This window comes from Anomalospiza imberbis, chromosome Z (assembly GCF_031753505.1).
Source record: "Anomalospiza imberbis isolate Cuckoo-Finch-1a 21T00152 chromosome Z, ASM3175350v1, whole genome shotgun sequence".
NCBI lineage: Eukaryota > Metazoa > Chordata > Aves > Passeriformes > Viduidae > Anomalospiza > Anomalospiza imberbis.
Window position 1 is genome coordinate 49,654,330 of NC_089721.1, and position 10,648 is coordinate 49,664,977.

General features: G+C 37.7%; 1 protein-coding gene across 1 annotated transcript in view; it reads left to right on the top strand.

Annotated features, from left to right (window-relative positions):
• The window catches only part of HSD17B4 (hydroxysteroid 17-beta dehydrogenase 4), a 63,058-nt gene that overhangs the window by 19,609 nt on the left and 32,801 nt on the right, over window positions 1-10,648 (top strand). The window contains exons 12-16 of the mRNA XM_068176899.1: window positions 4,052-4,158; window positions 4,840-5,073; window positions 5,487-5,538; window positions 6,878-6,949; window positions 8,432-8,549. Of these exons, the coding sequence (XP_068033000.1) occupies window positions 4,052-4,158; window positions 4,840-5,073; window positions 5,487-5,538; window positions 6,878-6,949; window positions 8,432-8,549 (583 nt within the window). The remainder of the gene's footprint in view (window positions 1-4,051; window positions 4,159-4,839; window positions 5,074-5,486; window positions 5,539-6,877; window positions 6,950-8,431; window positions 8,550-10,648) is intronic.

Here is a 10,648-nt window from a genome sequence, read left to right on the forward strand (position 1 = left end):
AAGGTATTTGACTGTGAAATAAAGGAACCTAATTAGAGTACTTGCAGTAAAGATTAAAAGGAACAATACCTAACATCTGCAAGTTAAAACTCTTCCTGCAGATTTCCTTAATTTGCTCTACAATGTTTTGAAGAGCATTTGTGTACTGAGCATTAGGTGCAGTGGGAAAAAAAACCGAAAAAGGAATTAGATAAAGTATTTGCTTTTAATGTAGTAGAAAACCCTGTAATATGAGATGATAATCTTATTTCTTGATTAATAATACTGATAAGAGAAGCTTGACTTTATGACTTTGTATTCTGTACGTAAAGCAGAAAGACCAAATTAAGTGCGATGCAGAAGCTTCTGAATGTGTGGGGCAGTGTGCAGTAGGTCACAGTTGCACCGTGCACTGCATGTTGGTGCAACTCCCAACGGTTTTCTCCTTGCCTTCATAGTGTGCTACTGGCTCTTGAGTCATTGTCCAATTCTTCCTGTTGTGGAAAGAGAATCAGACTGTGTTGTGGTATAGGCAGAGGACAGCCATCCCTGTCTTGCAGACTGTATACTGTACACAGCATTCTGTAGTATCTCTTGCACAAGTTAGTGTGTTCTGTTATCTAGGGAAGCAGAATTTATTGTGTCTATGACGTGGGTGAGGCACTCAAGCTTCTCTTCAGTTGTGAAAATGTTAGCCAGTTTCAGCTAAAGGTCTATTGGCTATTAGAAATTTTTCTGCATTTATAATTATCTTAGAAGCTATCTATTTACAGAAAATAACTTAAGTGTTCTTGTTGTTTGACTTCTGGCACATCTTAAAACCTTATGTCTGACATAGAGCTAATTAACATAAAACACACCGAAGGTGTGTGTGTGTGCATATGTATGTATACTTTGTGTGTATATGAAAAATTTCCATTAGAGGAGAAGTGTTACAACTTCAGTGTCAGCTTTCCTTATATGTATTTAAAAAAGGTTTAAACACTTGTGGTATTTCCTCTGTTGTTAAGGGATATGGTTCATAGGCAATGTCCCCTTATTGGAAAATTAATAGTTTTGGAAAGAGATTCCCTTTGTTGTGACTATTTTCAACCTTTATTCTCCAGCTTAGTCTTTTCCTTTTGTCTCCTAATGATTTGCTGTATAATAGCAGGCCATTCTGAGGTGGTGAACACTTAAGGTTTTAGAGTTCACTGATAGTCCAACAATTTAAAAAATATCCCTATAACAATAATAAAATAATCGTGTTAATTAAAAGGTTTCCTACTGGGTTTGTTTCTGCCAAAATTATACCTTTTGCTATAATTTTGTATTTCTTGGGTCTTATAAAAAATTAGAAAGAAAATTGGGAATAACCATCCTGTGAGCCTCAACTTTGTGCATGGGAAGGTCATGGAGAACAGGGAGGTGATTTGAGTCAGACAGTACAGATTCATGGAGGGTGAGTCTTGTCTGACCAACCCAATTGCCTTCTTTGACGGAGTGATTCCATCGATGAGTAGGTGAAGGCCTGTGAATATCATCTGCCTGAACTCATGTGAGGCCTTTGACACAGCCCCCAGTAACATTTGTCTAAATTGCTGAGATATGGATGTGATGGATGTTCAGTGGAGGAGGTGTTGGTTGGATGGTCAATGTCTCAATGTCCACACGGCGATCAATATCGAATGGTGTCCCTCAGGGGACTGTATTGTGGACAGTACTGTGTAATCAATGACATAGATAAGGGACTGAGTACACCCTCTGCAAACTTGCTGAGGGTGCACTGAGCTGAGTAGTATGGTGACACACCTGGGGGATGTCATCCAGAGGGACCTGGACAAACTTGAGGAGTGAGCCCTTGGGAACTTCATGAGCTTCCACAATGCCAAGTGCAAGGTGTTGCACCTAGGCTGGGGCAAGCCCCAGTATAAATACAGGATGAAGGCATCAGAAACATCCTTATGGAGAACAACTTGGAGGTGCTGGTAGATGAAAAGTTGGACAAAAACTGGCAATGTGTGCCTGCAGCCTGAAAAGTTAGCTGTATCCCAGACTGCATCAAAAGAAACATGTCCAGTAGGTTGTGGGAGTTGATTCTTCCCCCCAAAGGTCTCCTCTCCACTTGAAGTTACAACATCCAGCTCTGCACACAGAGCTTTCCTGTGTTCTTCAACACAGGAAGGACTTACACCAGCTCTGGAGCAAGGCTAGAGGAGGACCACAAAAATGATAAAAATGATGAAACTCCTCTTCTAAAGGGGAGGGTGGAGAGAGTTAGGTTTGCTCAGTCTGGAGAAGAGAAGATGTCAGTGACACCTTTTTGTAGTCTTTCAATAATTAACTTTTTGGCAGGGCCTTTTGCAGTAGGATGAGAGGTAATGGCTTAAAACTAAGGCTTAATTTAGGTGAGCTATAAGGAAGAAGTCTTTTACAAAGGATGGTTAAACACTGGAGTGGGTTTTTCATAGACAGATAGTAGGTGACCCATCCTGTAAAGATTCAAGGTCAGGTATGATGGAGCTCTGAGCTACCTGATGTAGTTGAAGATGTATCTTATCATTACAGGGGAGTTGACTAGCTGACCTTTCCAACCCAAACTAATCTATGACTCTATGATCTCTTTAGTGTTCAGCCAGATACTAGCCAGCTCACCAATTTTATAGTCCACTCACATCATACGTTCTGGAAGAAAGACTTCTTGAAGAGAGATTGTAGCATTCTGCACCATTATTAATTTACAGATTACCTTTATACTGTTGATCTTAATTATGACAAATAATTTTGTCAAAAATGTATGTTGTTAATCTTTAGGTCTCACCATTAAAAGTGATCTTTACATTCCTGCATGTAAGTAGTTTGTGACCATGCTAAGTTGAGGAAATATTCAGGTTTGCTTGGAGGTCAAACCTATATTCTCCTGTGAAGATTTTAAAACAATGTGAAACCTTCCTTTTGTTCATGCAGAAAAAGTAGAAACAGTCTGTTACTTCTCCCAGTAGTTCTGTATTGATTTTCTTTTATTCATTTAATGAATGAACAAAGGGATAAGAGATTACCTTTTAAAAGGTTCTTACAAATCAGAAATCTTGTTTTTCACATTTTCACATTATGTGTCATAACCTCACGTCATATTGTGACAGAGTTTGTATCCAAAGAGGAAGCTTGTCTTTGGCAGAAGAGGTGACAACGTATGTTTGTTTTTTAGATGTTCCTTTTCTTCACAAGATTCAGGCCACAAACAAATGTTATGATGATTCTGTCAGACTGGTAAGCAAGAGATAGTTTAGGAAAACAGGATTCTACAAGAGGGCATGCAGTTTACCTTGCAGGCTGTTTAGAGTAGTGCTGTGTGATAGAGAAACATTGTCTTAATGCAAACAGCTGTGGAAATCAGTATTGGCACAGGGGTTTTGAAGTGGAGAGGAGTGACTCTATGTTAAGGTAGTTACGAAATTATTTTGCACTTCTCTGATTTAAACACATTTTTATTTTTCTGCATGAGATTCTCATCATCTTTTGTTTGATTCTTTCTAATGTTTAATGTTGATTTTAGCTCTATTAAGCTTCAAGGAATAAGTTGTACTTGATGGCCTGCTGTGGCCATAGATAAATTCAGCCATGCATCATATTTCTTACATTTTTGTCATTGTTCAGTCTCAGACTTGCTTTTCTATCTATGTGATTCAGGAAAGAGGGTAGCAGTCAGGAGATTAGACCTGTGACTTGTATTGCAAATAATTCTCGTAAGAGAATCAGTAGTAATTTTCAGATATTTGCTTCTCAGACAGTTGAAACATACAGCACTCATTATCTTCTCCTTAACACACTGAGGTAACTGTCATGGTTGACTGGTGGGTGCAGAACTGATGGAACCTGTGTAGAAATCACTTTTCCTCTATTTTTGTGTGGATGCTTGTAAGATGTAGTGCCGTGCTCAATTTGCAGATGTAAGTTTACTCTGTGTAATAGTGAACTGAGAAATACCAGGCTATGTCTCATTTGCTGATGGATACATGTGTTTTGTGTCTGTAACTGGAGTGTGTCATGTATGGTTATCTAAAAGTGAGTTTTTTCCAATTCCTTTCTCTAGAGTCCATAAGTGTATTGAGTGATGCTCTAAGTCAGATAGAATCTCAAGGGAATGTTTCTATGAATTCAACAAGCTCTGGATCAGTGGTCTCTTCTTCTGTTGACACAGTAAGTAAATCTGTCTACCAGATGCACTCAGAGCTGGATTAAAACCTTGAGCGGAGAGACCAGTGTTGCTGCCCAGCTTGTACTCTGGCTTATTGTCTGCAATAAGAAAGGTGGAATTTAAAATGTGAAGTGAGGAAGCAGAATGAAAAATGTCTCCAGACTCCAGTCTCTATTTTTCCTATTGATCATAGGAAGCTTATGGCTGAATAGACTGGATAATGCAGAATCTCAGCGCTTGTAAGGTCTGTTAAGCGTCTCTAATTAGGGTGTTATTCAGAAAAGCGGCAGAGCTTGCGTGTTGTTGGGCAGTGTCATTTTACTCTGGCTCCTTCTCTATAGATAATTTGTCCTCGTTTCAGTCTTATTATGGTGTTAATTATTTCAGTTGTGGTTTGTTTTACAAAAAATCTTATGCACTGCTGAGAGTGCAGCTGTATGAAGTTATGTTGTTTATTTTTGAGGGAGATTGCTTGAAGCAAGGTATAATACCTTGCATTTGGATTGCTTGTATTGCAATAAATACATTAATATTTTATGGTGTATTTCTTACTCATACTTTTTGTACATGTGACTGTAAAGAAAATCCTCAGGCATCAGGTTTGACAGAAGAATTACAGAAAGAATGCAAGTTCAATATTAACTGGTTTTGATTTTTATTTTATGTTGACTTCTTATTTCCAGGCAAGCATTGTTGGCCGTAAATTGGGTACCAACGTGTATAAATACACTCACTTGGAGCCTATTCTATATGCACTTGGTGTGGGAATGTCAACTAAGGATCCAGACCACCTAAAATTTCTCTTTGAAGGAAGTGAAGAATTCTGCTGTTTACCCAGCTTTGGAGTAATTCCTGCTCAGACATCAATGTTTGATGGTGTTCCTTCTCTTTCAGGACTAAATATTGATCTTGCAAGGGTATGGAAGAGTAAAGTACCTAATTTTGCTTGTGTGTCATATAACTGAAAGGTGACTTCAGTTAGTATTTTTGTAATAATGTTAAGTTCCTTTTGTTCTGGCAATGAAAAACTCAGTGGTTTGTATTCTTACATCCTAAGAAATTATTATTTTATTTCACTTGTACAATGCATCTTCCTATGATGAAATTGATACTCATTTTACTGTGTGTTCACCTCGCTTTTTTAAACCATAAAGGCTTAAAACTTTATTTGAAGACATTTTGGGGAGGAAGTTAGAAAAACAAAAGAATAAAACTTGGGGCTTTTTAATTTGTTGGCTCTGAACACTTTCTGAAATAGCTGTGTATTGATCTGGGGGAGAAAGCAATCTGTTTATTGATTGTTGTTACAGCACTGTCTTTCTTTACATAGATGCTGCATGGAGAGCAATACCTGGAGCTTTATAAACCATTACCAACCTCAGGTCAGTCCTGTGTTGCTGATGTGTTTTTCACTATGACAGCAGTTCCTGTAGCCATGTTGTAAATGGAAACAGGGAAGCTTTGTTTCAAACTGTAGAACTGCATATCCTTTTTACTGGGAGTGGGGGAAAGGAGAGGCAACCTGTTGTGTTCTTGAAAAAATTCTAAAACTGTGTTTTTGAGATCAGGTGTTGCTTTTCTACAGTGTACTTGGTAAAGTATGCATTGTCTTTAATACAATAAGCAAATACACTACATACCTGTGGATTATTCGTCTAATTTGATACTAACTACGAAAACTTTAAAATATTTCAATAAGGTTGTATCATAAAACTTTGGGATGTTTATCTAAGAATTCTTCAACATTGATTGTGTCTTTGTGCCTGTAAGAGGATAGGATTTAAATTATGTACGTAAAAAACAAATGGACATTCTATTGAGGAAGCTAATAAGAATTACTTTTTGTCCTATCAGAATTCTCAAGGCATTATTACTGCAGTAGCAAATTCTTTTCAGAGATGGCTGAGTTTTCCTAGATTACAGTATCTGAAAGTTACTTGTTACATTAATTCAAGATATGCATGTGTCTGGATTTCCTCATTGGTAGTTTACAAAAACTAAGTTTTTGAGATTGTAGCAAGAAAAAAAATTACAAGCTGCATATAAGTGGCAGAATTTTTGTTGAAACAAAAAATTATCTGAAAATTATACTTACTACAGAGAAGTCTGATGATTAGTAATGGATTGCCAGGACTTCATAAAGGTTCTTGGTTTTGCATTCTGTAGGCTGATTTATAAACACATGTGTGTCTCTAAAGCAGTAACCTCTATGACAAATTTCAGGGACCCCTGTGCCCAGGCTCTGAGCTGAGCTCCTCTTCTGTATAGTACTATGGTTGCCTCAGCCCTACTGAAATCTGGACAATCCTTAAATGGAGCTATCTTTGAAGACAGCAATATGTTTGAGTCTAAAAAGAGATGTGTTTAGCTCTGAACACATGAACTATAGCAGAATTCTATTAAAAAAAAACCCCAAAAGTTATAAAACTACCCCAAGCAAAACAACACTCAGATCTTCAAACGAAGATTTGCGAAGATTCCCAGACACTGTTGTTAATAGTCAGGATAATTGTAATTAATATGACTTTTACAATGCTTATGGTGATGTTGATAATAATAATTACAACAACAACAACAATAATAATAATAATAGCAATAACAATAATGATAGTAGTAGGTAAAGAAGTTAGTAAGTAAGATAGTAGGGAAATGTAAAGAGTGATCTGTGGGCTTTGTTCCTGAAGCAAAACCTTACAATTTGGCCATGTTCTGTTCTTACAGGAGAATTAAGGTCAGTTGCAACTGTTGCTGATATTCTGGACAAAGGATCAGGAGCAGTCTTGCTAATAGATGGTAAAATGTTTTATGACTTTTGATGGAGGTGCTGTTATATTTATTATGCTTTATTTTTAACTAGCTGTACCAGTAACTGCTAGCCCTTCCATGGAGAAGACTTTTAGCTTATTAAATCTCAGTGAGATGTGGCTGTGTAATTGTTCTCGGTCAGTTAACCTACTGAAATAGAAACACTTTCATCCTGTGTAGGTAGAACAATGCACCATGCAAACAGATCAAAGTGTAATTGTCCTTGGGTAATTAGCATACTGAAATAAGAACACTTTCTTCCTGTGTAGGTAGAATAATGCAGTATGCAAACATAGCAAAGTTCTTAATATTAACACTTTCTCCTGTGTGAAGGTGGCCAGTTTATATTCTGCCACCCCACAGGAAGGGGTGTGTGCCTGCATGTTTGCATGTGTTTGGTGGGTGGTTTTGCAAAAGTTAATTATATTGTAATGTTATGTAGACCCATCTTCAAAGCAGTGATCTTTAAGAGCATGTCCTGCATTCCTTTTTTATGTCTGCATTATTTTATTCTAAACAAAACCCATTTTCTTCCTTTTAAACCCAAGATAGAGGATGAAAATGTCTCCAGAAATTGACAACTTGCAGTTTTCAGAATCTTACTCTCATTAGGTGTGATTATGACAAGGTCCTTTGGGAAATTAGAAAGAAGGAGTAGGTTTATAGACTGTGAATCTAAACACTGTTGACCTTTTATTCCTTCAGTGGTCAGATAAAATTGTATAAGGTTTTTTACTGACCATTCCTCATAGCTGTGTTGTTTTCATACTGGGCTAGTATGAAGCCTGTCTGTTCCTGCAACGTGCAAAAGTTCTTTTTGTGTGCAGAGTCTCTGGTTTTTAAATTCTTCCAGAACTGGAAATTAACATTATTAACAAAACAGTTCTGAATTCCAGTCTGAGTTGTAAAGGAGTGAAATAGATATGAACTGCAATAGGAAGCTGAATCTCATTTCTGTGTAAGAAGTCTAACTTCTTCAAAAGAAGAAACAGGTGACCTTAAACTCTGGAACTCTTCTCATGCAAGGTGCTAGTGCCACTTTTTGTATAAGTTCATAATCTGTTTAACACATTGGGTAGTCTCAGTAGCTTTTAATACATCATATTTTATGGTACAATTCTATATTTAAATAAACTAATACAGTCTGAGATGCTGAGATAAATCTAATTTCAGTTCTGTGTTGTCAAATGTTTTTAGCACTTTGAATGTTGTCACCATTTTGATAGCTCATTTTTTAATTTTAGTGCTTTCAAATAGATAAAGTTCATGATATTATTTGAAACATATCATTAATCTTCCCTACTAGGAAAGTGACTTGCAGAGTGCAGTGTGAAAGTGTGACCACTGTCAGTTGTTAAAATGAGCTTTGTCAAGTTTCCGTCTGAACTTGTCTCTTGTAACAACACATGCCAGTTGTATGAAAAATGAGATTGAAGACAATATATGACCGTCCTCTTCTTTGTCTTTCAGTGAATACCTATTGTGGAAAGGACCTCGTGTGTTATAATCAGTTCTCTTTGTTTTTTGTTGGAGCTGGAGGATTTGGTGGAAAACGAACATCAGAAAAGGCCAAGGTAAATCCACACATATCCATATTTAAAAAAAACACCAAACACATAAAGAGTTCTGTTATCACTGCAAGAAGAATATTTGCTGTATGAACTAGGAGGTATAAACTACCATTTAAGCAGTGTGGCTGAGCAAACTCAGATGGAATTTAAATACTTCTGTTCACTGCAGAGCCTGAGTGAAAAGGTACTGTTCAGGTCTTGGGGAACCAGTGGTTTTGTTTTGAAAGTTAGGGAGAAAAATGAATTGATAAACATTACACAGATGAAATATTCCTACACTGAAATATTTGAAATGGTAGAATATCCTAATGGAAGGCAGTATTAGGATTGAGCTTGCAGTTTCTAGAAAAGATCTCTAGGTGTAGCTCTTTCTAAATCTATGTGATTGTATGGAAGAGGTTTGGGAAGCATAAAGAGGAAAAGAGAAGTAGCATTATGGTGTGGAGCTGAACTTTCCTGTTTTCAGAGAGTTAGCAAGTAGCAAGCATTGTCACATGAATACAGAATGTGTATGTCCAAAGTGCTTGAGGTAGCTATTTGGGTGCCTGACACTGTCCCCTTCAATGCTTGTGTTGAGGGTAGCGTCAGCTGTGACTTCACGTTGTTACTGGGACCTAGAGCCCTGAGGCACTACAGTAATAAACAGTTGAATAAGAGGATATGTTAAGCCTCAGTGGTTTTGAACATTATTAATGAAATACCTAGGTTTTATGTATCTGAAGTAACTGTAGGTGATGTTTCTTTTGGGATTTTTGCAAGGGGTTTTTTACTTAATCCTGTATCAATTATACAGAAGTTTTACGATACATAAACTTCACAAATCAGGTACTGAAGTACCTACTGCTTTAAAGAGCCTCTCTGTAGTAATAAAAAAATTCACAGGAAAATTGGTTGCAGACAGTGTATCAAGGTCTTTTGAAGGAGGCCCTTAAATTGTTTTGCAGTCAAATTTTATCAAGCCAGTGCATATAAAAAACCCTGTTCAAGGCAAACCTATTGTGATGACGCCAGTGAATCCAGTGTAGTGCTTTGGCACGTTCTTAGTTAAAGATTACACTTCCAGCAACTGCAATTTCTTCACTCTATTTAGTGAAGTGTGAGAATATTATATACATTATTTTACAATGTTGATGAATACTGTTTCAGGCAGCTCCTTCCCATGATTAAAAAAAATCCCCTAAGTGTAGTTTCATTAAGACAAAAATACAGCAATTTCAACAGGGGCATTTGAATGCTGTCGCCATAGAGCAGGACGGTAACGAGAAGGCTCCAAGTCAAAGGCTAGAGAATGAACTCTGCTTTATTTTAAATGCACCGCTCTATTTATAGAGAACATCGTGTGGACTAATTTCATTGGTCTTAAAAGTAAAAACATCTCTGTCACGGTTTGACACTGGCACGATGCCAGCGCCCCCATGAAAATGCACTTTTCTAAATAATTGTTGTGAGATGTGATCAGGAACACAGCAGAGCAGGCCCAAGCTTAATAACAAAGGAAAAAAAAAAACTTTATTAACTGCTACTATAAAAACTACAAACACTAAATCCTGGATGAAGACCTTCCAAAATACCCCTCCTCTTCCCACCTAATTTCCAAACAAACTCAACAGTGAGACACCACCCGGGATCCTGATCAAGTTGCCACCCCTCAGATAACCAAATACTCAATCTTTCAAGGGAGACAGGAGTCTCTCCTGTGCCACAGACCCCCCAGGAAACACAATTGTCACCCTTGTGTTTCTATGTCACACATGGCAACCACCCGGAGAAAATCTGTCTTGGTGACACTCTCCTTTCTATGTCACAGTGCTCTCACCACCGTGCATGGACAGACTGCTCATAGGCTCCTTTAAGGATGCTTTGCCAAGGACCAAGAAAAACAGCAGGTTCAGTTTCTCATTTTGGGACTACTGTCCCCCCCCATTTTCCCCTGGGGCTGAGGGTCCAAGAACAGAGGTCTTCTTCTCCTCTTCTTCTCCTCTTCTTCTCCTCTTCTTCTCCCTCTTCTTCTCCTCTTCTTCTCCTCTTCTTCTCCTCTTCTTCTCCTCTTCTTCTCCTCTTCTTCTCCTCTTCTTCTCCTCTTCTTCTCCTCTTCTTCTCCTCTTCTTCTCCTCTT